Below are 27,484 nucleotides of genomic sequence, written 5' to 3'. Positions count from 1 at the left end.
AACAGACAGGCACCTCCCAACCTGCATGAACTAATCATACTATAAACCTCCCCCTGCACCCTCAGATCTGCCAGCAGCTTACTCCTCCAGGCCCCCAGTACTAAGCAAGCTCCACATCATGGGGGATCCAGCCTTCTGCTCTGCTGCACCAGGCTTGTGGATCAGCCTTCCCAACTATCTGAGGGCAGCACAGACCCTAGACTCTTTTAATACAGGCTTCAGTAAAGTGTATTTTAAATTTAAAAAGTCTGTGTGTTTTATGTATTCATTAACTATGTTTTATTCGTTTTGAGCACACAATCATAGGTCATCCCGCAAGCATCCTACCCTGATTTTTTCCCCATGAAAATGCATATTTAGGGTTAGATGGTTTGCTTCAGCAATCAGAAACCCACAATCTGACCTGAAGGCACCCTGAGAGGCAGGGAGGCTGCCAGCAGAGGGCACAATAAACCTGCTGGGTGGTGACGCTGCCAGGTAAACGCTAAGGACAACCCACCAACCCAACCCAACAATAATTTTAACAAATGTGGCATTATAACAGTATATGAGTGGTGGTACTGTGATTGCGACTTATTACACACAGATATTTGTGTACATCTCCTGTGTGTATAAACAGCAAAGGGCACCGCCCACCACATAGTTGAACTTTTCTGAAATTAACAAGGTGGTGTGTTACCATGGAGACCTTCCCGGATGGGATCAACACTGTTTCAGTTTACAGCAACGTGATGACTTATATGCTCAGTCAGAGCAGTGACAGGGCAAAACTAAACTCTCACTAGCTTAAAGTACTTCTGTTTTTTTGTACAGTAGGTTAGTGATAGATTAACAAAGCTGCTAATGACGGGGGAATAGATTCATTCCCTCTCAGCAATGAGTGAAATGCCGCCGGCATAACGTTTATAGCGACAGATAGTGGGTAGCGTTAACTGATATTAACGTTGACGTTACAGGTGAGTTTACCGGTGTTTGTTTGCTCTTTAGAAACTGTCACACTGATAAAATTTCTACACGTCTTCATGTAACGTTATTCACGTCAAGTTATTTGTGTTTTCTTTCCTGTCACTGGTAGAAAGTTGAACAAGATGGACCGGCTGAAGCAGGTAACTAACTTATGTTTGAGGATCGACTTTTATTTATGAAGCTAACGTTAGCTACATTTTAATTATACAATCACCCTCATTTGGCTAAATACATATATTAAGCATTTTAATTAGCTATCTTTGTTTTGGGGTTTTTTTTCATTTTTTTCCCTTATAGCTTACGTGCAATTAAATTGATGATTGATTCTGAAAATTATTTGTAAAGACTATTTTTACACTGAAAACTGTGGTATACATTTTTACTAACTTTAAATTTAAAGCTAGTAAAAGTGCATGCATGCAAATCATGGTGGTTACTTTATAACATCATCTTGAGAATAAAAATAATATATATTATGTCAATAAATATTTAGGCACTTAAATAACCCACCCACCCCACCCCCGTGCAGTCCTCTGTGTTTTTGTCTGAACTACAGATGGAAGATGACTCTATCTACAATATGAGTCAAAGCAGAGGATATCCTGTTCCCCCACCTTTGCCCAAGACATGTAATGCAGAACCCTCAGAACTGTATCAAGTAAGAATATCAAGCTATGTATCACAACTGAATTTGTGCTTAAGAAAAGCCAGTTTTCCTCAAATCCTTGCCAAGTTTAACACTTGTGACCTTTGTGCTACTATCTAACCTCTAACATTTAAGCTGTTGTATTACCTCAGATAGTCTTGAGGCACAGTCATTACCCACCCATCCTCCAAAGCAATTCATGGACATTGGCAGTACCTTTTAAAGAGCAACATCACCATCGCACTCCCAGTGAGTCTATTGGAAACAACTACAGACCCCAGGCTCAGGATCTTAAAATTAATAAACTCCAGCACAGACGACAGACTTTCCGTCAATCCCTGGCAAAACCAGCAGGGCCTTGTATCCTTTCAAGTCCCTTTCATATCAAACCCTGGTACATGTGACTAAGGAAAGCCTGCCTGAAGCTATCTAAGATTGTAACTTTCTTTACTTTAATAGCTGATGTGAACTCTTAAGACCACTCTGGAAACTTATTAGGAAATATATTTGATCTTAATGAAGCTTTAAGCGCCTACCCCACCTGGAAGGAGACAAGCAATTACACTAAGGAGAAGGTAATTATACCCTGGAAGCAAAACATTTCAGCACTAGCTTATGGTATCTTTTATGATGTTGTTTTTCTTGAAGCACTTGATCCGATTCTGTTATGCTTTCCCAGGGATATATCGTCTTGTGCGTCAGTGTCACCTCAGCCAAAGTCTAGACCTAGAAACCGCCCCACTCCCAGCAGCAGGCCTATGAGTCCTAAAGAGCAATTGGACATCATACACAGCAAAGAGGAGAAAATGAGGGCAACTCAGAACGAACCTACTGAGAAAGACCTGGAGGCACGTTTCCATTAATTCAGTAATGAACTAGTCAGTTGCTGAAAAAAATCTTTGGAGTCTCTTTTTTTCTGACATGTTGTTGATCTTAAATTTACTCACACAGAGGTATATGTATTACATCACCACTGGAGTCCCCACCTCTGTTCTGGCCCCCCAGCCATGTCAGCAGATGATGAACATCATGTGCCTGCTGCCTCCCAACACTGAGGATTGTAGTAAAGACATCCAGATTATGAGGGCTAACATGGAAGAGGAGGTCAAAAGAGATTATAACTTCAGTCTCAAGAAGAGTATAGGTATAAACCAATAAGTGATTCTTTAATGGCAGTATTGCTTTATTAAGTCATCCTAGGCATAAGCCAGTATCACTTTAACATTGATTTTATAGACTATTTGACCAAAACAAACACACTTTTATATATATTGGCTAGGACATTTTGTTGCATCATTGAAACAAAGAACAGTATGCTTTTTTCCTACATAAGACGGTATGGGTTCATATTTTCCTAATGAAACGTCTCCCTTGCAGCATTCTGTCAATCTGTTTTGTTTTCCATGTTCCCTGCCAGTGGACTACATTCTTATGGACCTGTCTGAGCGCCAGCGACTGTCTATATCCAGCATTCCTGTGCCCTTTCCCAGGAGGGTGATCCGTGCACCGGTGCCCTGGGCTGCTACTTACAGGGAGGCCCAGACGTGGCAAAGCCAACATCTGTTTACCGTCAGTCACATTATGGTCCTGCTGCAGGATGTCTGGCTAAACAGGTAATACAGAAATGTAATATAATGTCCACCCAGGGTTAGGGTTAGTTAAATTATAAGTTAAATTATATTTTACTTGTGAATGAATGACATGGATATAAATGTTAACAGATGGGGTATATTTGGTGAAGTAACTGTCATTGTAAACTACCGTAACGAGGGCACAGGAAATGCACACTCATCCCAGCTAATACTGCTCACATTCCTTGACAGTCTGACCACTTGAGCTTATGCCTGTCCCTTGACACAAGAGATGTGGTGTCAAATACAACCACTAAACAGGAACTTAGTACAACCATTAGCTTGAATTTTAGACAAACAAAACAATGTGCTGATTAAAAGTATAATGCAACTTTAAGTGAAACGGGAAAATATGTGAATTGAACTTCTTCTTTTATGTTGTTTCAGCTTCTCATCTTTGAGATTTGTGCAACTAGAGGACCTTTTCTCCACCAGCCTCCCCCTCCTGCCATCTGAGTTTGAGGAGTTTGTACAGAGACAGTGCCAAGCAATCAGAGATGAACTGGTCCAAAAGTGAGTAATGCCAGTGTGCCAGACATCTATACATCTCGTCTGTCAGTGAGACCATAAGCTTATTTCCAGACTTAATCATTGTAGTGTTTCCTCCCATTGGCTTGTAGGTCTGCAGTAGGTACACAACCAGGAGAGCTAATCCTGTTGTAGATGCAGGCTCATGTTTCCACCTTGTCCACTTTGTCAGACCCATGTCACGCTGCCTTTCAGGGGATTGTTTTACACGCCACCTCACTTTAGAATTCCATCGCATCCTTTGTTGCGCACTTGTTGTATAGCCTGTTAGAGTATGTAGCTGCCATGTAGGATATCTGGCTGCATGGTTGAAATATGAGCCATTGTAATTTGTAGAAATTGGCAGCTGTTTGTTTATTTTCACGTTCATAATTTGCACCCGCTTGGATACCATTATTCTATTAGTCTGCTATAACCCAGTTTCCCACACCAGCCGTACTCCATCCAGATAACAATATGTGTCTCTAGGGGGTAGTGTCAGAAAATCGATGCACCCAAGTCCCTGTACATAAGTGATTGTTGATATGAACTTTAAGTTCTTTTTATGCTTTGATATTAAACACATTACAAATAGTAAAAACCTTTTGCCTTTATAGGGCACTTATCACCATCATCTTCTTCTTTCAGATGGCTGCCTCACTGTGCATTACTCTTTGACAACTTTGAGGACTTGTGGTTGCACCTCATACCCGAAAGTGAAGAGGTGGCTCCAGTTGGTGTCCAGGAGTTCTTCAACTGTGTGGCTGCTCTCATGTCATTGCAGCTCCGAAGCCTGGTCATAGAATCATTACAGGACCTGTTATATTTCTTCACTATACATGAGGTTTGGACAAAAATGTTCATTTCCTCTCACCATGTTAAGATAGTCCTTTCAATTATGCAGCCGGGACACCCAAAAATACTCTTGCAACTATTTATTCACTAAAGAGTCATTCTGGTATTCCAAAACTGACTGTGACTCTTTTCAGGCTTCAGAAGTATCACTGAATGAACTGTGAATCATCATAATCATCCTCTGTTCTGTGTCCTTTAGGAAGGCAATGACTTTGGTGAGGTGTTTGATGAGATGAAGTATGTTCAGTCTCAGGTGCTGCTGGTTAAGCTACAAGAGAACGAGCCTCACATTGACTTTAGTCCGAGCCTCCAGGAATGTTGGGAGCTCATCCATGGAGCCTTCATGGAAATTATCAAGAGTGCTGAAGAACTCCCAAGGGTACATTATACCGTCAGCACCACAAACTTTAATTACTATTTATTATTTTAGATGACAATTACTTTAATTGTTATCTATCTTATATTACAGAATTCAGTCTGTGTTTCATTGTTTTATACAACAAACATGTATATAATATGTGACTATCATGCTTTTCTGGCCAGGTGGAATGTTATCTCTTTCCGGATATCAAGAATTTGTACCTACGTACAGTCGGTCCTGATGAGTCGCTGGTTGCAAACATAATCAGCAAAGCTAAGGACATTTTCCACAAGAACACTGTGGGCCCTGAAAAGTAATGTCAAATCAATTGTTTTTATGTGCCTCTCAATGTTTTTGATGGAATAGCAAGTGTAAAGGGACTACCAGTAACTATAATACCACATCTCATCATTCAGATATTTGAAGGTATATCAAAAATACAGCAATCTACTGGACAATACAGCAAAGCAGGACATCATAGCATTCCTTAAGGAGAAACACTCGTTGGAGGGATTTACCAAGGTAAATAAAGCCTTCTCGCTTTGCTATTAATGTTTTGTCAAATGATACTTAAGTGCTAACTGAAATATCATTTCTCTCTCTCTGTCTCTGAATCCTCAGAAAATCGAGAGTATTAATCACTTGTGGAAGGAGATTGCCTCACTGCACGTTACGGTGCCCCTGTCCATGTTTTGTCTGTATGCCGGCGAGCTGAATGATGACTTGTGTGACCACGCCGAGAAGCTGAAAGACCAGATCATCATGTTTGAAGTGGAGGAAAATCGAGAGCTCAACCAGAGGTGAGAAAAAAATCTCTGTCTCCCTAAACTTTCCTGATTTAAACAGCACTGTCAAGCGTCTAATTCCTTGTCTTTGTGTACTTTAAACAGCAAATGGATTTTGTGTTGACATGAATTTGAAGAGAGAGAATGTCAACTACAAGATGTTTTTTCCCCCCAGGATCTGTCAGAAGTATGAGGAGATTACGAATACCATCAGAGGCACACCAGAAACTACAGAGGAGTTGGTGGCTCTCAACCAGTACATTAAACAGACCAGTGAGGTGACCATTCACAAGCTGTTAGATGAGATTGATGAAGCAACGTACCGTCTCAGCTTCCTCCTGGACTATGCCACTCTGCCCTGTATGTGAAACATATCAGTAACAGTCCAAAGAAATGACAAAGATAACATGTATCTTTCAATTTTCCTTTATCCTTTTGACCTAACTATGTAGTTATATGTCATTAGAATAACGCAATTGATTATCAATCTTTTGTTTTCTTTCTTCTTCCTCCAGCTGATGATTTGAGGCTGAACTCCCGTGTTTTCCAGTGGCCCAATGACATCCTTATTGAGCTTGACGACAGTAAGACTCGTCTGGCCACCATGAGAGAACAGGCTGAGGACTATCTCCAAACAAGGTTACAGAATAAACATACAGTTGTTGTCCCTCCTCAGCTTCACCCAGGCACCACCCAATCCCCGACATTAGAATTTTCTGGCTCAAAATTTCAGTTCAAATTTAGACTTGAGAACAAACCATCCAAAAACCAATGGGCAATGTCACACTATTGGATATTATATCCATGTTCTTACAGTCAATGTTGCCTCACCTCCTTTTTACAGTATGCTGAAAATTACTGGCATATTTAAGAACCGATACATCTTCCACTAACTGATCTGGCTATAGTCAGCTTTCCATGACCTACTAAAGAAATTGTAGCACCTGAAAGTCAGTAGCTGAGATGATAACTGCTATATCTCCATTTAACCATCGCAGGATAACAGACTTTGAACAGAGGCTGCAGGATGTCGACAAGGACATACAAGCCTTCAAGAAGAAGGAAATGATGGGTATTGAGGAGATGAAGACCAACGTGGGAAATCTCGCTCAGATCACTGCCAACCTGGAGGATGCTGTCACTGAACTGGAGGTAAGAGAAACTGCACTCTGGTCAGGGTGATAATCACAAATGCACATGTGGTTATCATTTTGATTTTAAAATCTAGAAAGTCGAATTTCAGATGGTAGATGGAAAACTGACTGTTGTTGTTTACCACAGGACATCAACAAAGAGCAGACTTTGCTGGAGAAGGGTCAGAGTCAGTTCCCCATGCTGCAAACTCTGTTAGCTGACAAACAGCCATATGACCAGCTATGGAACACAGCACTCAACTTTCAGAGCATGTCAGAAGTCTGGCTGAATGGTAGGCAACACTCACTGGGGACATATATATCCATTCAGTCCATTAATGGAGTTCAGTCCATTAATTTTTCATCTTATAAAAAATGTGCTAATTACACAAAGCAAGAGTTGTATTCAGTTGTATTCACATTGGTGTTCTTCCTTTCTTATTTAACTCCTAGGTCCTTTCCTGCACTTGGATGCTGAGAAAATTTCCGATGAGCTAGACATCATGTGGAGGACCATGCATAAACTGACCAAGTCTTTGTCAAATCTTCCTGGGCCTTGCCGTGTGGCCAAAAGCTTCAAGAGCAAGATAGACCAATTCAAGCAGCATCTACCCATCCTGACAACTATCTGTAACCCAGGCATCAAAGACCGCCACTGGGAGAAGGTCAATTTTTTAGCTTCCTCATATCAGCTGACACTGATAGAAATCTGGTGTCAGCTTCACTTTGTAAGAAGTGTCCTGCCACTCCTGTGATCCATGAAGCCAATGTGAATAATTGATGATGCTTTTGTCTACAGATTAGCAGAATTGTGGGCTTTGAAGTCAAGCCAGATGTGAACAGCTCACTGCTGAACATGTTGGACCTGGGACTCTCCAAGTTCTCTGATAAGTAAGACATTTTACTTGCATTACAGCATATTAGAATATACTGTATGTACAGAGCAAAATGAATGCACCATGAAGAAGACCCTGGCATGTAAGAAAAACTGACACCAATTTTATATTAATCACCCATTTGTTGAGTTGTGAGCAATCTTATGCAATGTGATTAGAAAGTAATGGCTTTGCAACTAGGTTGGAAGACATTGGAGCATCTGCCAGTAAAGAGTACTCCCTGGAAAAATCCATGGAGAAGATGAAAAATGAATGGACTGAACTCCGGTTCTCTTTTACACCATATAGAGATACTGTACGTTAAACACACATATACAATCATACACGGTACTTTTCACAACAGAAATAAAACAATCTGATCAAAAATTCTCATTTTGACTTGAATTTTTGAAATTAGCATGTTGTTCACCTGTCACTCACACTGGCCATTAATTTTCATGCAGAAGATTGAAATCAACTTCTATTAAATCCACTGCTTTTTTATCATAGGATACCAACATTGTATCAGCAGTTGATGACATCCAGGTGCTTCTGGATGATCATATTATTAAAGTACAGACGATGCGAGGTTCCCCTTTCATTAAGCCAATAGAGACTGAATGTAAGGTAAGACACAACGTCAAGAATCATTTTTTGGTTTAGTAAAGGGATGAAGCCTTTGCTGTGTAGGTCAACTGGTATTAATATTACACATAGCCATACTGAACTTGGCCTCAAGAACATATGGAAAGGAAAGAAAGACTATGTAGTACACAGTATGTAGAAGTCTGTGTGTGAGCCTCTGCCAACTAAAATAACTCTTTGTTTTTGTGTTTGAAATAAGAGTTGGTCTAAGCAGGCCATGCAAGCACTATTACATGCCAGAACATGTAACAAAATTACTTGATCTGCTTAAACACAACATCAGCTGTGTCACCTCACCCACCAATGATAGTGGCTTTGTCTGGAGCCATAACGTTACCAAAAATGGTGTAAAATAAAAGGGAGAGAGAGAAAAGGAAGAGAAAGGAAAAAGAAAAAAGGGGATACACCCAATAAGTCCCATTCACCCACCTGCCCAGTACTACTTGTAATTTTTGACTTTGTGTTTTCTTATTTTTAACTCATTTATTCTGGATATGATGTTTGCTTTTGTTGGATTGGAGTGGCGTTTTGTAAACTAAACTGTAGAAATGCTGCTTCTATAAGATACTATGCTAGCTTTTTATTATCACCCTTATTTTTCTCCTTAGCAATGGGAGGACAAGTTGGTGAGCATGCAGGACATCCTAGACTCCATGTTGAAATGTCAGGCTACTTGGCTCTACCTTGAACCTATCTTCAGCTCGGAAGACATCATTGCCCAGATGCCTGAGGAGGGACGCAAATTTGCCATTGTGGACAGCTACTGGAAGGATATCATTGCCAAGGCGGTAAGATCCTCATGATGCACAGCCTCCTGTTTTAGTTTGGGTAAATGGATCTCACACACTTTGCTTTGACTTTTGTGTGATTGAATTGGTCCAGGTGAAAGATACACGTGTGCTGGTGGCTACAGGCCAGCCCAACATGCTGGAACGGCTGCAGGAGTCCAATGTGTTCCTGGACGACATCCAGAAAGGCCTCAATACCTACCTGGAAAAGAAGAGGCTCTATTTTCCAAGGTTTTGACTACTACTATTAGTTCTAATAGTAATACTTATAGTTTTGACTATTTTGACCTCTATCTGTAAAACAAATTACCCCATGGGGATGTTAAAGATCTACTACTCTCATGGTTCAAATTACATGATGACCATGGTGCTTTCATTTCAGCTACAACTACAAACAACATTATGAACACTTATATTAACATTCTTTTGTCTTGTCTAGCGCTTGTTTCAGTTTCCTCACTCCTCACCATCTTCATCATCTAACTAGGTTCTTCTTCCTGTCAAACGACGAGCTTCTGGAGATCCTTTCACAGACCAAAGACCCCCTGTGTGTGCAGCCCCACCTAAAGAAGTGCTTCGAGGGTATCGCCAAATTGGAGTTCACTGAGGACATGGCGATCATTGGCATGATCAGCTCTGAGAAGGAGACTGTGCCCTTCACAGAAAAGATCTATCCAGCCCAAGCAAAGGTATAGAGCAGACAGCGATGATATAAATTGTGTTGTGTTTTATATGAAATGGATGAATATGTATGTATCCCATCTCTTTTTATGTGGTAATATTTAACTTTTTATATTTACATTTCTGTTTTATTTGGTTATTTTTACTTGAATATAAAATATAAAAGGCTGTCAATCAAATGTATTTGGTCGGCTATTACCATGTGATTTTTAGGGTATGGTGGAGAAATGGCTGCTGCAAGTGGAGAACCTAATGCTAAAGAGTGTCCAACATGTCATCCATCAAGGAGTGATTCAATATGCTGAGGTATTTCTGTAATATAATAATTGGAAGGTCAGGGAATTGCTGAAGATTATACTGTATATATTAAATTATAAATATTAAAAGTAGCACAGCAGAAATGATATTGCATGGGTCAAATTGTAACCATAGTAATGAATCAATTAAAGTTGACTGACACCAGATGGAGGCAAGTTTTAGCTAATAATTGTGGTTAATAGGAAGATTTCATTTTATTATGAGATTTTTTTGTTCTTCTAAGCAGTATTAAAAAGAATAGTTATGTAAATTGTATCAATACCATTTATCCTTGCTCAGATAAGCCTCCCAGCTTTGCTTTTAATATAATTAATATTTTTCCTGTAGTTGCCCAGGAAGAAGTGGGTGTTGCAATGGCCTGGCCAAGTTGTCATTTGTGCTTCCTCCATCTTTTGGACAAGTGAAGTGTCTGAAGCCATCCAGACCAACTCCCTGCCTGTCAGTTTAAACTCACCAGTACACCCACTGCTAACTTCCACATAGAAAGACAACTTCTATGCTCACAAATTACATAATTATTACACTTTATTCTAACCTATGGACTGATTCTCCATTGTACTCAAAGGCCTATGTGGAGCAGTGTAACGCCCAGATTTCTGACATTGTGGAGTTGGTTCGTGGGAAGCTGCCAGGAGGGGCAAGGATGACCCTTGGTGCTCTTACTGTTATAGATGTTCATGGTAATGTCCAAATTGTCTCATAGGTTAAATAAAGGGATTAAATGTGTTCCATTGAATAAATCTAGTGTGCAGAAAAGCTGATGCTTATTTCCTCTCCTAGCACGAGATGTTGTGGCAAAACTGGCAGAGGACCGCATCTCCTCGCTGAATGACTTTGCATGGATTTCTCAGCTGCGTTACTTCTGGGAGGGTGGAGACGTGATGTTGCGCATGATCACCACCTGCTTGAAATATGGCTATGAGTATCTGGGCAATTCCCCCCGTCTGGTCATCACACCACTTACTGACCGCTGCTACAGGTAAACTACAGTGTGATTGATCCCTTGTCCTTTTCGTGATGGATTGAAAGTTGTAAAATTCAATGTCATGGTAAAAATTTAGCAGATTCTAACATACTGTAACTTCTAAGGTTAATTCAAATGTTTAAGAAAGATGTGAGGTTCTTTCATAGTATCATTGGGTCAAATGACTTTATTCTACACCAGAACTCTAATGGGGGCTTTGAAGTTGAACTTGGGGGGAGCTCCTGAGGGTCCTGCAGGAACTGGCAAGACTGAGACCACAAAAGATCTGGCTAAAGCTTTAGCTAAACAGGTACACTAAAACTGTCAGTAAAACATAAAATATTTTTATTTTCTTAATATTGATGTTAAAGCTGTTTTTGTTCCTAGTGTGTGGTGTTCAACTGCTCCGATGGTCTGGACTACAAGGCCATGAGTAAGTTCTTCAAAGGACTGGCTCAGTCTGGAGCTTGGGCCTGCTTTGATGAGTTCAATCGTATTGAGGTGAGCATTACCCACATAGCTTATCTATTCTAACTAAATGTACCTCCAAAGTAAACAAAGAGCTGAGCAGTAGCTTAAAGGACCAGTCTGTAAGATTTAGTGGGATCTACTGGCAGAAATTAAATATAATATTCATGAGTATGTTTTCATTAGTGTAAAATCACCTGAAAATAAGAATCATTGTGTTTTCATTACCTTGGAATGAGCCCTTTATATCTACATATAGGGGGTCCCCTCCCATGAAGCCCGCCATGTTGTACTGTCAAACCAAACACTGGCTCTAGAGAGGGCCTTTTGCATTATTTGTGAGTTTCACGGCTACTGTAGGTTGTCCTACACACTTGGATGGGGAAGGGTATTCAGTTGTTTGCAATCATAGATTGTATATAAATATAGACGTCATGTCTCCACTTCCTACCGCTATGCAAAAGTGAAGCCAAATTATCTCCTTTCCGGGAGCTGCCATCCTGCTTGTGTGAAGTCATTTAGAGCCAGAATCTGCACAGTAGAGTCGGGTGGCAGGATGACGGCCCGCGGAACATGCTCCGCCCCCTGACGGAGGTTTGACAGCGGCTGTCACAGCTGTCAGTCATGACGTCAGACCCCCTTTCTGTATCATCAAATAACTAATTAAAAATAAACTTATCAGAAAATGAGCACTTGGACAAACATCAGCATGATAAGAACTACCTGAAATGACAGAAACCATCTTTGGGAAAAACTTGTTTGACGTGTACTTTTTTAGTTTGGCTCATATCCCATCCACTAACATGGAGAGGGCAGGACTTATGACCTATACTGCAGCCAGCCACTAGGGGGTGATCAAGATGTTTTGGCTTCACTTTTGGGGAGCTGTCATGACATCCATCTTTATATAAAGTCTATTTTTGCAATTTGCAACCTCAACGCTAGATTCCACTAAATCCTACACATTGCACCTTTAACATTAATGACAAAAAATATTATTAATTTAGTATTAATGAAAAATGTTTAAGATGAAATTGTCAGACCAAAGAGGAAAAGAGTTCTACTTTGATCCTGACTGATCAGATTGTCCTTTCAGATAAAAGAATAAGACCTGAGGGTCGTTACAGCTTTGGAAATGAATTTGCATAGCCACATATGAGCAAAATCTGTTTTCTTCCAACCCATAAACCTAGCCAAATTTAGATCATTTGCAGCTCAGCAGGGTGTAGAGATGCTCCTTTTGCTTTCATGTCAAATTGATTGGATTATTTTGATACACTTTAAATTAGTTTAACAGAGTAGATGTCATTTCTGACTGTACTAGAATGAGAAAAATAATGGATACATTTTGTAATTTCATCCAGAGAAAGTGGTTGGCCCTAGATCACATATTTGAAGATACTAAAAAGCTAAAGGTACAGAAATTGATTTGATGACTAATTCAGACCCGTCTTTAATAATAACCACTCATTGTTTATTTAAACATGAGGATCTCTTTATGCTTGCATGCAATTGCTATTTTTCTTAAATTAATTTCTTTAATGTTAGCAAATCTATGAGTTAAGTGGAGAAGACAACTGCAGTCAAAGTGTCCCTATGTATTCTCCAATAAGCTAAATTCATCTTCCAGTCATTTCTACTACTATGAAGAATCACCAGGACCTGAGGCCTGTGTCTCAAACTTAGATTATGTTGTATGCCAGTTATCTTATTGGCTTTGTTTACACACGCTACCTAGAAACACTCCACAAAAATATTTAGGGCAACATTTCATAACGAAAGGCATCGATATAACAACCATCTGCCACCTTTCATGAAAAGCAATAGTCTTGAATTCATAAGTGTCATAGGCTTGAAGAGTGTGTATGAGCAAATCTATCAAGTGGCTGAAAATATATATTTGCTAACATTTCAAATAGCAAATCTTAAATTCCAACACAAAGAACCCAAAAATCACACAATTAATTACCAACAATGACTTAAGTGGGTTGATGCTTTTTGCTGCTTTTTATTTAATAAATTTCATAACCTCTCACAATTATCAGGCACCCAGTTGTATCAACTAATGTAATGGTGGCACTACAGCAACAGTTAAAAGATTTAAAGATAATAATAAAAAATAAAACCTTATTGCTATAGCTCCTCCCTGCCTTTGTACTTCCTTCATTGTTTTCTTCATTAATCCCCTTCATCCCTTTTTGTTTCCTTGCTTACTTCACTTGTTCCTTCTTTATCTCTTCATTTCATCCCTTTCTTTCTCTCCTTCTCTTTTAGTCTCATTTGCTATCTTACTTTCATCTTTCCAGTCATGTTTCCCTTCTTCCTACCTATCATTAGAGGCGCGCTCCTGTCTATATGTTTGGGTTTGCTATGTGAGAATCTGCGTGGGTGCAAGGTAGAAAACGTGGTATGAAATTTTCATTGAATTGGGCATTCTCTCAATAAGCAAACTGAGCTGATTTGATAATGAAGCACTGACACAGCGCTCTGAAAAGAGGGCAGAGTGGATAAACCAATGCACTGATTTTCAACATGGTAAAAACATGGTTAAAGTGAGGGGGGTGTCTAAACAAATAATTTTAAAAAGTGGGTGGGGCCTGTCCCACCCTTATATAATAGCTGTGATACATGTGTTCTTATCTTAAAATTGATATATAAGAATAATTGACATTGATGATGATGATGATGGTCAGATGATGGTTAGTATTATATTGTTTCCAAATCATACTGCATTGAATGTCTCTTTGAAGGCAGTCTTATTGTAATACATATTCATTTACAGATCTGATCACCTGGTTACTCATCATGTGTTTGTTTGTCTGTGTCGCAGGTGGAGGTGCTCTCTGTGGTGGCTCAGCAGATCCTCTGCATACAACAGGCCATTGCCAAGAATCTGAAGACCTTCTTGTTTGAGGGGACAGAGCTGTCCCTCAACCCAACATGCTCTGTCTTCATCACCATGAACCCTGGTTACGCTGGCAGGGCCGAGCTGCCCGACAATCTAAAGGTACATTACTGTGGCACTGTAGTATAGTAAAAATGGAAAAATAGTATAACAGCATGATGTAGAGTATTAGGTACTAGAATCGGATGTGTACAAAGCATACCTGTCTTGTAGGCTCTTTTCCGGACAGTGGCTATGATGGTGCCAGACTATGGTCTCATCGGAGAAATCTCACTGTACTCCATGGGCTTCATTGAATCACGCAGGTACTGTTTAAAAGATCCTGCACAAAATATTTTTAGTGAGTATGTCTTTCACATTGCCAGACCACTCATTCCAACTCTACTCACAGTCTGGCCCAGAAGATTGTCGCCACCTACCGTTTATGCTCTGAGCAGCTGTCCTCCCAACACCACTATGACTACGGTATGCGAGCTGTGAAGTCTGTGCTGACTGCAGCAGGGAATCTGAAACTGAACTACCCTGAGGAGAACGAGAGCGTGCTGTTGCTTAGAGCACTGATGGACGTCAACATGGCCAAGTTTCTAGCACAGGATGTTCCACTCTTTCAGGTGATTTTTTTTTTTTTTTTACCAAATCCACCTGAAGCTAGTGTTTGTTTGTTTCTACGTATGCATCAGTTGGTTACTAATTAGTCCTCTTCTCCTGCTGCTGCCCACAGGGCATCATCTCTGATTTATTCCCAGGAGTGGTTCTACCCAAACCAGATTACGATCTCCTCCTCAAGGCTCTAAATGACAACATTGCTAAGCTAAACCTCCAGCCTGTCCCATGGTTCATTGGCAAGATTATCCAGGTATCAATCAAGGAAGAGTGTTTATCTCTAATACTTGAGACTCATAACATTTGTTTGTCTAGTTGTAACACTTCAGCTACATAAATGTACTCAGATTTTGTTTGTGTCATTCTGAATAGGTGTATGAGATGATGTTGGTACGCCATGGTTTTATGATAGTAGGAGACCCTTTAGGAGGAAAAACTTCTGCCTATAAAGTTCTTTCTGCTGCCCTTGGAGACCTTTACAAAGGTAATCATGTCAATTTATTAACCCCTAGTATGCCATTAGAAATCATTTGCTGAAGATTGTTGAGATATATAGATTTTTGATTTAATTTTACTTTTGAACTTCTTGCTATTAGTATGCATAAATGTTTATGCTCTGTCATTCTCCTCATTCAGCCAAGCTGATGGAAGAGTTTGCAGTGAACTATTGCATTATCAATCCCAAGGCCATTACCATGGGCCAGCTGTATGGCTGCTTTGATCCGGTCAGCCATGAGTGGTCTGATGGTGTCCTGGCCACCTCATTCAGGGATCAGGCTATCTCTACCTCAGAAAATAGACAGTGGATCATCTTTGATGGGCCCATTGATGCTGTCTGGATTGAGAACATGAATACTGTTCTGGATGATAACAAGAAGGTACTGGCCATTTTGATGCCTTCCCCGCTGTCTGTTTTTTTTTTACATTTTGTACTGTTGCCGAAAAGTTCTACTAGGTGTCAAACGCTGATGACATTCACTCTGTTTTCTATTAGCTTTGTCTGATGAGTGGTGAGATCATCCAAATGAGTGCCAAGATGAGTCTGATCTTTGAGCCTGCTGACCTGGAGCAAGCCTCCCCGGCTACTGTCAGTAGGTAAGCAGCCAAGACAGAAGCTGAACCTGCATCTGTGGCATGTAAATAGGAAGCCTTCATTTTGTATGATTAGTTGTTGCTCCTTCTTTGAGTATTATCTATCACTCTGAAGGTGTGGTATGATCTACATGGAACCTCAGCAGCTCGGCTGGTCTCCTCTTAGAGACTCCTACATGAATACACTGCCTGAAAGCCTGAGCACTGAACATAGAGAACTGGTGAGATTACAAACTTGCATGTCTGCATGGGATCATCTACAGCAATAAGCAGTTTTTGCTACTTCAGTGTGTTTGTGATATGATGTGTGTCTTGTTTCTGCTTGTTTTATCATTTTCCCATAGATAATGGACCTGTTTGATTGGATAGTTCAGCCCTGTCTGGATTTTATAGACACAGAGTGTCGCTTTGTGGTTCAAACATCTCCCATCCACTTGGCATATAGTCTCATGAAGCTGTATACCTGCCTGATGGGTCAGTAAAAAATACATTTATTTGATCAATCAGTACATGTTTGATTTTGATAGTGCATGTGTTAACTTCCCTGTCTATATCCAGATGAAATTACTGCGTCAGTAACCAGTGGTGAACAGAACATGTCCAGCCAGCAAATAACCATGTGGCTGCAGGGCCTGTTCCTGTTTGCAGCTGTATGGACTCTGGGTGGGACCATAACTGGTGACAGTCGTAAGAAGTTTGATGTATTCTATCGCAATCTGATCATGGGCATGGATGATGAGTACCCGCGGCCTAAGAGTATCAAACTCAAGAAGAACAACATCTTCCCTGAGAGAGGTCATACATTTTGAACAATTATTGTGTATACACACAATAATCATATCATTTCTAACATGAGTAATCCATAATGTGTTCTTACTTGTTTTGCAGGAACTGTCTATGACTACTACTTCCATAAGGATGGGCAAGGGCGGTGGAATGTGTGGACTGATTCAATCACAAATGAAGAGAACATGATCCCAGCTGGAGCCAATGTGAGTTATATCACAGGTTACTGCTGCTAAAGATGCCACTGTTAATATCCATGTCTTCTGAAACTACGTTTTTCGCTACCAGGTGTCAGACCTCATCATCCCCACAATGGAGACAGCCCGTCAGCTTTTTTTCCTACGTACCTATCTGGCACATGAAATACCCACTCTGTTTGTAGGGCCCACTGGCACAGGCAAATCTGTCATCAACAAAAGCTTCTTGGTAACGCTCCCTAAGGAGCGCTACACGCCAAACTGTATCAACTTCTCAGCCCGCACCTCAGCAAATCAGACCCAAGACATCATCATGGCCAAGCTGGACCGAAGAAGGAAGGGCGTGTTCGGACCTCCTATGGGAAAGAAGTGTGTCGTCTATGTTGGTAAAGACGGATGCACATACTTTATATTCTCATACTATTGTGTGGATAGTGAATTATTGATGTCACATGTTAAGAAGTATTTAAAAGTCATTTATTTCATGTACAAATTCATGGTTATTATCTCTTTTATGTAGATGATCTGAACATGCCTGCTAAGGAAATCTACGGTGCACAGCCCCCAATTGAGCTGCTAAGACAGTGGATAGACCACCACCACTGGTATGACAAGAAGGACACCTCCAGACTGAACATAGCAGATGTGCTGTTTATGTCTGCAATGGGGCCTCCTGGTGGTGGGAAGAATGACATTACAGGTATTGTTGAAATTTTAGTAATATTTGTGACTTAATTTAAGAAAGCAGCACTTACAAGGCTTACTGTAACTGACAGAATGTTTGAAATGCTAGGCCGCTTCACCCGTCACTTGAATATCATCTTAATTGATTCCTTTGATGATGAAACGTTGACCAAGATATTCAGCTCCATTACTGACTGGCACTTCAGCAAGGGGTTTGATGCCTCTTTCTACAGGTAACTTGTCAAATGTGTACTTTATTGTCATAAAGTAGTAGAATGCTATAAATTATCTGTAGCAGAAAGACATACTGTATTTTGTCTTATGTCCTAGGTTGGGCAAGATCATGGTCCAGGCCACTATGGCAGTCTATAAGGATACAATGGACAGCTTCCTCCCCACCCCATCTAAGTCTCACTACATCTTCAACCTGCGGGACTTTGCTCGAGTAATACGCGGTGTACTTCTAGCTCCACCCACACACATGCAGGTAAGCATGGGAGCAAAAATGAAATATTTAAATGAATTGTTAATGCTCTAACATCTTTTCATTGTTTATGTTTGCCATTTATGTCAGGATGGAGACAAACTAATCCGCCTGTGGATCCATGAGATCTACCGTGTTTTCTGTGACCGGCTCATTGACAACGAGGACAAGGAGACATTCTTCAGCATCGTCAAGGAGAGAACCTCATTCTTCTTTAAGCAGAGTGTGGAAAAGGTACATGTTTGATTAGTGCATATACAGATGCACACACACACTCAAAAATCTTTTCACAGTTTATGGCCTCTGTCTGTCTGTTTGTATAATATGTTATTTCAAAAACTCTGACTCTGAAATTTTGTGGAAAAAGCGAATAAAAAAGCAAAAAGATCAGTTTAGTAGATTTGGGTGGAGATGTTTGTTCTTTAATAATTATTTCTGCATTAATATGGTAGTGGGAAAGTACCAATCTAAGAACAGCAAAGTCATCCACTAAACAGCCTTGCAGTCACAAGCTTTTTTTTTCAGAAAGTCAGATCTGCAACACAAACAGTAAACAAACTGTTAAACAAGTTGCTGTTTTGTGTGGTGAAGTGTGGTCTAGATTTAAGACTGTAGCTCCTGTGTTTTATTTCTAATTTTTTTTCTATTTTTGTGTAGCTCCTGAGCCATCTCAGCCCCGATGGCAAGGTAGCAGATGAGACCATTCGAAGCTTGTTCTTCGGTGACTATGCCAAGCCTGATTCTGACACTAAGGCCTACGATGAAATCACAGATTTGCATGCCTTGCAAGAAGTGATGGAATTCTATTTGGATGAGTACAACAGCTGCAGCAAGGCACCCATGTCCCTTGTAATGTTCAAGTTTGCCATTGAGCACATTTCCCGCATCTGCCGTGTACTGAAACAAGACAATGGCCACCTTCTACTTGTCGGTATTGGTGGCTCAGGGCGTCAGAGTGCCACAAAGCTGGGCACCTTCATCAATGATTATGTCCTGTTCCAGATTGAGCTGACGAAGAACTACAGCATGTCAGACTGGCGTGATGACCTGAAGCGGATAATGCTTAAAGCAGGCATTGAGGGCAAGAGCCTGGTGTTCCTGTTCAATGACAGCCAAATTAAAGATGAGGCCATGTTGGAAGACATCAACATGCTGCTGAACACTGGTGATGTGCCTAATATCTTTGCTGCAGATGAACGTGCTGACATCATTGAAAAAGCGCAGGGTATTGCCCGGATTGAAGGCAAAAAGATTGACGCAACTCCACTCTCAATGTACAACTTCTTCATTGACCGCGTGAAGGCCAACCTTCACATTGTGCTAGGTGGGCACCTTTACCTGACTTTTGTTCTTTTGTATGATTTATGTATCGCTAAGTAGTACTAATTGGGAATCATTATATTCAACAGCCATGAGTCCCATCGGTGATGCATTTAGGAATCGTCTTAGGATGTTCCCTTCCCTTATCAACTGCTGCACGATTGACTGGTTCCATGCGTGGCCAAATGATGCTCTGGAGATGGTAGCTCACAAGTTCCTAGAAGATGTGGAAATGGACAGTGACATCAGACTGGAGTAAGGGCATAAGAAAGAATGCAAGAAAGTAATTGTTCCAGCAGTATGACTATCATGACGAGCTCTGCATAGTAAGCCTAAAGTTTGTTGCTTCTTTTCTGTAATCTCAGGGTGGTTGAGATGTGCAAGACCTTCCAGACAAGTGTCAGGGAGATGTCTGAAAGGTATTTCTCTAGACTGAGGAGACACAACTATGTCACGCCCACCTCTTACCTTGAACTCATCCTCACCTTCAAGACTCTGCTCAATCTCAAGAGGAGTGAAGTGGATAATGTGCGGAACCGCTATATCGTTGGTCTCCAGAAACTGGAGTTTGCGGCATCTCAGGTGACAAGCAATAGTACCTTGAGTGTTGTTTCTCTGACCAAATGGATGATACTGGCACTTCCTCAGCTAAGTTCCTACTATGTTTACAGGTGTCAGTGATGCAGCAGGAGCTGACAGCCTTGCAGCCAGAGCTCATCCAGACCTCAGCTGAGACAGATAAGATGATGGTCAAGATAGAGAAGGAAACAGTGGAGGTGGACGCTAAGAAAGAACTAGTGTCTGCTGATGAGAAAGTCGCTAATGAGGCAGCAGCTGCAGCCCAAGCCATTAAGGTACACGTATTTCAGGAGAAAAAATATCCATAATTTATGTAGAGTTCAAATCTTTTTTTTGAAAATATATCTTTCAATTGCTTTCTAGAAGTTATTTGCAGCATTTTGGTTTGCAGCCATTTACATACTTAGACACTGTGGTGTACTGGTTGTCTTTTTAGGATGAGTGTGAGGGAGACCTGGCAGAGGCAATGCCTGCATTAGAGGCTGCTCTTTCAGCCCTGGACACCTTGAAACCTTCAGACATTACAGTAGTTAAATCTATGCAGAACCCACCTGGTCTTGTCAAACTAGTGATGGAGTCCATCTGTGTCATGAAGGGCATCAAACCTGAGAGAAAGCCGGATCCTAGTGGTTCAGGTAAGATGATAGCTTTGACAGAATTATATTTATATGGCATCAATTTCAATGACAAAGGTTTATATCATAGCTTTTAAACACACAAATATTTAGCTCAATATAAAATATGATTACAGTATTACGTTTTCAAATAATGAAGTGTTTATATTACAGGCAAGATGGTTGAGGACTTCTGGGGTCCCTCTAAGAAGCTCCTTGGAGACCTGAAGTTTTTGGAAAACCTCAAATCCTATGACAAGGACAACATACCCGCCCCATACATCAAGAAAATCAGAGATAAGTTCATCGACAACCCTGAATTCCAGCCCTCTGTTATTAAAAATGTCTCCTCAGCTTGTGAGGGTCTCTGCAAATGGGTGCGGGCAATGGAAGTGTATGAACGAGTAGCCAAAGTCGTAGCCCCCAAGAAGGAGAGACTGAAGCTGGCTGAGGATGAGCTAGGTGTACAGATGGAAATGTTGGCTGTGAAGAGAGGTGAGCTGAAAGAAGTCGAGGACAGACTGCAGAGCCTGAATGATGACTTGGAGGCCATGATTAACAAGAAAAAAGAGCTGGAGAGCAACATTGAATTGTGCTCTCAGAAGCTGATCAGGGCAGAGAAGCTGATAGGAGGACTGGGTGGAGAGAAGGACAGGTGGACAGAGGCTGCGAGGCAACTAGGGATTAGGTATATCAAAATTATTTGTAGATATATTTCATTGTACATATACAGTATTTCATTTCAGTAATTATTGTCTGATGATTATATTAATGATGATAATGAGTGGAATTTGTTTGAAATAAGTGATGGTATGTGTTGTGGTGTACTTGAGGTTTAATATTAATTAGATTAGCACTCTATTTTCCCTCTGCAGATACACCAACCTGACAGGTGACATACTCCTCTCCTCTGGAACTGTGTCTTACCTTGGGGCATTTACAGTAGATTACCGTGTAGAGTGCCAGGAACAATGGCACATCCTGTGCCAGGAGAAGAAAATACCTTGTTCTGAGGACTTAACCCTCACTAACACTCTGGGTAACCAAGTGGCCATCAGGGCATGGCAGATTGCTGGGCTGCCAGTAGACTCCTTCTCCACAGACAATGGCATCATTGTATTTAACTCTCGTCGTTGGCCCCTTATGATTGACCCTCAGGGTCAAGCCAACAAGTGGATCAAAAACATGGAGAAGGCTAATAAGCTTGCTGTCATCAAAATGTCTGATGGTAACTATGTGAGAATCTTGGAGAATTCCATCCAGTTTGGGACCCCAGTTCTCCTGGAGAATGTTGGAGAGGAGCTTGATCCCGTACTTGAGCCTGTGTTGCTGAAGCAGACCTTCAAACAGCAGGGCGTAGAGTATATGAAAATAGGGGAGAATATTGTGGAATATTCTAAAGACTTTTTATTCTACATGACCACCGGGCTGAGGAACCCTCACTACCTCCCAGAGGTGGCTGTCAAAGTCTGTCTGCTGAACTTTATGATCACACCACAAGGCCTACAGGACCAGCTTTTAGGGCTTGTAGCAGCCAAAGAAAAACCTGAGCTAGAAGAAAAGAAGAACCAGCTCATTCTGGAGAGTGCTGCGAACAACAAGCAGCTGAAGGAAATTGAAGATAAGATCTTACAAGTGCTCTCCTCCTCTGAGGGAAACATCCTAGAGGATGAAACAGCTATTAAAATCTTGTCATCCTCCAAAATCCTCTCTGAGGAGATCTCGGAGAAGCAGAAAATCGCCAGCGTCACAGAGAAAGAGATTGATGACACTCGTATGGGCTACCGTCCTGTTGCTGAGCATTCCTCCATTTTGTTTTTCTGCATCTCAGAACTGGCCAACATTGAACCTATGTACCAATACTCCCTCACCTGGTTCATCAACCTTTACCTGTGTTCCATCGCCCAGAGCTTGAAGAGTGATGATTTGGCTGAGAGAATCGACAACATTTTGGAGCACTTTACCCTCAGCATATACAATAATGTGTGCCGCTCACTTTTTGAGAAGGATAAGCTTCTCTTTTCCCTGCTGCTCACAGTTGGCATCATGCAGGGTAAGGATCAGGTTGATGACCAAGTCTGGCGCTTCCTCCTGACAGGTGGCATTGCATTGGATAACCCTTACCCCAACCCGGCTCCAGAGTGGCTGTCTGAGAAGTCTTGGTCGGAGATTGTTAGGGCGTCCAAACTTCCAAACTTGGATGATTTCTTTGAACATGTCCAAGACAATATTCCCAAATGGAAGAAGCTCTATGATTCAGGAAAGCCACATAAGGACCAGTTGCCTGACCGGTGGAGTAACTTGGTGGGGATGGACCGAATGATAGTGATAAGATGCTTCAGGCCAGATAAACTGGTTCCGGCAGTGCAGGATTTCATAGTGGATAACATGGGGCAGGCTTACATTGAACCGCCCACTTTTGACCTGGCGGGGAGTTACAAAGACTCCAACTGCTGCTCTCCTCTCATCTTTGTGTTGTCACCAGGATCTGATCCAACTGCAGGTGATTAATCAAAGACATCATATCCCCACACTACTTATTACAGAAGCCAAGAAAGGCTCTGCTTACAATTATTTTTTTTAATGCCACCTCAAGATCATGAATTAATTATTTTATCTCAAGAAAATGAGATAATCAATGCATGTCATTCCTCCATGCATTGTCCATTATGTTGAACCAATGCTACATCTATAATAGTGCACTCATAATACTTATTACTAAATTGATGTCACAAAAGAGCACTCATGGAAGAAGTTTGAAGAGATACGCACTCAGCGGTGGCACATCTCACTAACTTCACTCTCCTAGCCAGAGGTCAGACTACATAGCAGAATCCCTGATGCTAACAAAATACTTAGATTAATGTGTGTCTCCATGAAAAAATAATATGCATTGTTATATTTTCATTATTATTATTGAGGTCTAAATTGTTAGTGGTGTAAATGGAACCATCATGATAGCTGATGGAGTACACTATGTGGTGAACTGTTAAGGTTATGTTTATTTATTTAATATCCTGAGGTTTTGAATTATTGTTCACATTAAATGGATGACTCATTTAGGCATCCTTTCTTCTGTTGTCAAGTAGACACAGCATACCCATGTATGGATATGGCTTGAAAATAAATAGTGTTAGACATCCAAGAAAATATGACCTCTCAGCCTGGTAGTCCAAACAGTAGTAAGGTCAGACCTTTGGTTTTCTTGTGATGACAGGTCGATTATCTTGTTATCTCAAGATAACAAAGCTCATTTTCCCAAGATACCGAAATAATTAACTCATGATTTCGAGATAACGGCATAAAAAAAAAATGTAAGCATGGCCATTCTTGGCTGCCTTATTTTATTTTTGGGTGCCACAAAAACATGATCCGGTATTGCATTGCTTCTACAGGTCTGCTAAAGTTTGCTGATGACCTAGAAATGGGGGGCAGTAAGATCCAAACCATTTCCCTCGGGCAGGGGCAGGGACCAATAGCAGCTCAGATGATCAACAGAGCCATCAAAGAGGGCACCTGGGTGGTACTGCAGAACTGCCACCTGGCCACCAGCTGGATGCCCACCCTTGAGAGGATCTGTGAGGAAACCATCACTCCAGAGACTGCACACGCTAGCTTTAGGTAATAGACAAGCACTTACTGAGCTCCACTAAAACACGTTCTTACATGAGAAACATGAATAAGGCATTTAACTTTACTCTTCTTTCCAGGCTGTGGTTAACCAGTTATCCATCCGACAAGTTTCCAGTCAGCATCCTACAGAATGGGCTGAAGATGACTAATGAGCCGCCTAAAGGAATAAGAGCCAACTTGATGCGCTCCTACCTGAGTCACCCCATCTCTGATCCTGCCTTCTTCAGCAGCTCCAAGAAACAGGTCATTTGGCAGAAGCTCCTGTTTGGTCTCACCTTCTTCCACGCACTCGTGCAGGAAAGGAGGAATTTTGGACCCCTGGGTGAGATATATAATAAACTGTAGTTCTTATCTGCTATTTTTGTAAAACTTTTTTTCATACTAGATCATTTGAATTTAAAAAAATGCTGTTCTTGTTTTTCATTCTCATTCACTCATTCTTTAGGTTGGAACATTCCCTATGAGTTTAATGAGTCTGATCTCAGGATCAGCATGAGGCAGATCCAGATGTTCCTGGATGAGTATGATGAGGTTCCACTGGAGGCCCTCACATATCTTACAGGTGGGGGTTTCAGAAATGTTAACTCAACAGGGAGTCAATTTACACCACTTAAATTCACAGCAAGGTGGTTTTCTAACTATGTAGGTCACCCCTAATATAAGCTGATATAACCTGCCACATAACCCAAGTTTATGTTGTGTTTGGTCCTTTTAGGGTCTAAGAAATTAAAACATAACACAATATTATCAGTATTTATTAGATTACTCAGAATATTCTTGTGGTAGGGGTCATGGTGATGTGTAACTGTGATGTCCTCAGTCCTCATTATCTCTCTACATAAAAAATGGACTGTATGTTTATATTAACATGATTTACCAAAACCTCTCAATACACACCACAAAAATGAATTTCCCTATGCTTGTTTTTGGATGATCCCTCATATTCTCTTCTCAGGTGAGTGCAACTATGGTGGCAGGGTGACAGATGACAAAGACAGGCGTCTGCTGCTGTCTCTCCTGTCCATCTTCTACAGTTGGGAGGTCATAGAGCAGGAGTGCTGTCACCTGTGTGAGGGAGATCTGTATTATATCCCAGCTCATGGCCCCTATCAGGTAGTGTCAAAGCTTTGGTCCAGTCAATTCCTAATTAACACTACACCGTAAGACTTCCATATTGTGGCATAAGTGGCTTATAGCCCAAGTAAACACTTGCTTTCATTTAAAATAAACACCACAGCAGCTGATTTCGCTGTTTAGCCAGAGTAGGATTAGTCAATTTAATCACAGAGTGTAATATTTATAATAATCCAGATAATCTTGGGTCTCGAAGCACAATGTTGAAGATTATAATTACAAGGTGCTTGTGTTGTAATTTTATCTTAAATTGTTTTCTTTATTCCAGACATATGTCAGCTACATTCGCAGTCTACCAATTTGTGCTGATCCTTGCGTATTTGGACTTCATAGCAATGCTGACATAACAAAAGATAATCAAGAGACCAATCAGCTCCTGGATGGGGTGCTGCTGACTCTGCCCAGGCAGACAGGAGGCGGGGCTAAGTCTCCTCAGGTTTGCACTGTCGTCTGAAGCAATTAGACTTTAATTTTACAGTTTCAGCTTCTGTTTATCCCTCTAAGGAAACATTATAGGCTTGAAACTTGTTGTCTTAAATGCAAACTTGTCTTCTGTTTTTATTGTAGGAAGTGGTGGACGAGCTTGCAGAGGACATCCTCTCCAAGCTGCCACCAGACTTTGATTTACAAATGGTGATGGATAAATACCCAGTCATGTATGAGGAGTCTATGAATACTGTTTTGAGGCAGGAAATAATCCGCTTTAACAGGTAATAACAAATATTCAAGTTGGCAAAGACCAACTTTAAGTATGAGTAACTCATGTTCATTAATATTTCTATATTAAAAAAGATTTATAATTCATATTTTTACTTATCTCCCCTCTTGTCAGACTCACACATGTGGTGCGTGCCAGCTTGGTAAACACCCGCAAAGCTTTGAAGGGTCAGATCGTTATGTCGGCTGAACTTGAGAACGTCTTCAACAGTATAATGGTGGGCAAGGTGCCAGCTATGTGGGCAGCCAAGTCGTACCCATCTCTGAAGCCAATGGGGAGCTACGTGACTGACCTCTTAGCCAGGCTGCAGTTCCTGCAAGTAAGAATTATAATTATGATTGTGACACAAACCTTGGCAAAATGAAAGGAATGTATGGAAGGGAATATGACGAGAACAGAATACATAACAAGTAGTGTATGTTTTTTTTATATGCTTAAAACTGTGCATGTGTTTGGATGTCTGTTTTGACAGGATTGGATAGATAACGGCCCACCTACAGTCTTCTGGCTCTCTGGCTTCTACTTCACCCAGTCATTTCTTACTGGAGTGTCACAAAATTTTGCCAGGAAGTACACCATCCCTATAGACTACATTGGCTTTGAATTTGAGGCATGTACTTCTAACCTTCCTCAGTGGTTTTACTAATCTCTAAAGAGTATTAATCGTATTAAGTCATTTTGTGTTGTGGATATTCATACTCTTAGTTGTGTTCCAGGTAACTAAAGAAGAGAATCATATGGATGAGAAGCCGGAGGATGGAGCTTATGTTAGGGGCCTTTTCATGGAGGGGGCACGCTGGGACAGGGAGAACATGGTCATTGGAGAGTCCCTCCCCAAGATCCTCTTTGACTCTTTGCCCATCATCAAGCTCAAACCTGGAGAAATGGCTAAGTTTCTACATGAAAACATTTATGCTTGTCCTGTTTATAAAACCAGCGCCCGCCGGGGGACTTTGTCCACCACAGGCCACTCTACCAACTACGTCATGCCCATTGAGCTGCCTTCTGACAAGCCACAGAAACACTGGATTAATCGTGGGGTGGCATGCCTCTGCCAGCTGGATGACTGAGAACTTACAACAGTTGATTCAATTAAAATACTGTAAATGTCA

The 27,484-nt window shown here is 41.0% G+C and overlaps 1 protein-coding gene across 2 annotated transcripts; it reads left to right on the top strand.

The window, feature by feature from the left end:
* The first annotated feature begins 538 nt into the window (after nucleotides 1–538).
* dnah3 (dynein axonemal heavy chain 3) lies at nucleotides 539–27,484 on the top strand. Of its 2 annotated transcripts, none has more exons than XM_042435233.1 (63): nucleotides 539–956; nucleotides 1,076–1,106; nucleotides 1,523–1,624; nucleotides 1,765–1,972; nucleotides 2,142–2,187; nucleotides 2,292–2,460; nucleotides 2,564–2,756; nucleotides 3,030–3,225; nucleotides 3,631–3,756; nucleotides 4,399–4,594; nucleotides 4,805–4,984; nucleotides 5,149–5,279; nucleotides 5,383–5,488; nucleotides 5,588–5,766; nucleotides 5,927–6,111; nucleotides 6,267–6,390; nucleotides 6,750–6,903; nucleotides 7,033–7,177; nucleotides 7,338–7,549; nucleotides 7,684–7,775; nucleotides 7,961–8,075; nucleotides 8,270–8,386; nucleotides 9,013–9,192; nucleotides 9,287–9,423; nucleotides 9,680–9,881; nucleotides 10,087–10,179; nucleotides 10,519–10,629; nucleotides 10,757–10,871; nucleotides 10,972–11,170; nucleotides 11,357–11,465; nucleotides 11,543–11,656; nucleotides 14,454–14,630; nucleotides 14,742–14,833; nucleotides 14,920–15,139; nucleotides 15,250–15,384; nucleotides 15,504–15,615; nucleotides 15,768–16,009; nucleotides 16,126–16,226; nucleotides 16,339–16,444; nucleotides 16,568–16,697; nucleotides 16,782–17,018; nucleotides 17,112–17,215; nucleotides 17,298–17,592; nucleotides 17,727–17,906; nucleotides 18,000–18,123; nucleotides 18,221–18,377; nucleotides 18,465–18,608; nucleotides 19,032–19,698; nucleotides 19,784–19,949; nucleotides 20,060–20,276; nucleotides 20,366–20,548; nucleotides 20,710–20,908; nucleotides 21,062–21,575; nucleotides 21,763–23,390; nucleotides 24,283–24,508; nucleotides 24,598–24,842; nucleotides 24,966–25,082; nucleotides 25,476–25,633; nucleotides 25,923–26,090; nucleotides 26,222–26,364; nucleotides 26,487–26,691; nucleotides 26,845–26,982; nucleotides 27,089–27,484. In XM_042435233.1, the coding sequence occupies exons 2-63, from the start codon at nucleotides 1,089–1,091 to the stop codon at nucleotides 27,440–27,442; spliced, it is 12,138 nt and encodes a 4,045-aa protein (XP_042291167.1). In that variant the 5' UTR covers nucleotides 539–956; nucleotides 1,076–1,088; the 3' UTR covers nucleotides 27,443–27,484. The 2 variants fall into 2 exon arrangements, with proteins under 2 accessions (XP_042291167.1, XP_042291166.1); XM_042435232.1 differs by having other exon boundaries at nucleotides 1,496–1,624.

The sequence above is a fragment of the Thunnus maccoyii genome, chromosome 15 (assembly GCF_910596095.1).
Source record: "Thunnus maccoyii chromosome 15, fThuMac1.1, whole genome shotgun sequence".
In the NCBI taxonomy this organism is placed as follows: domain Eukaryota; kingdom Metazoa; phylum Chordata; class Actinopteri; order Scombriformes; family Scombridae; genus Thunnus; species Thunnus maccoyii.
The sequence above is the reverse complement of the archived record's forward strand: the minus strand, read 5'-3'. Positions and strand labels throughout refer to the sequence as shown.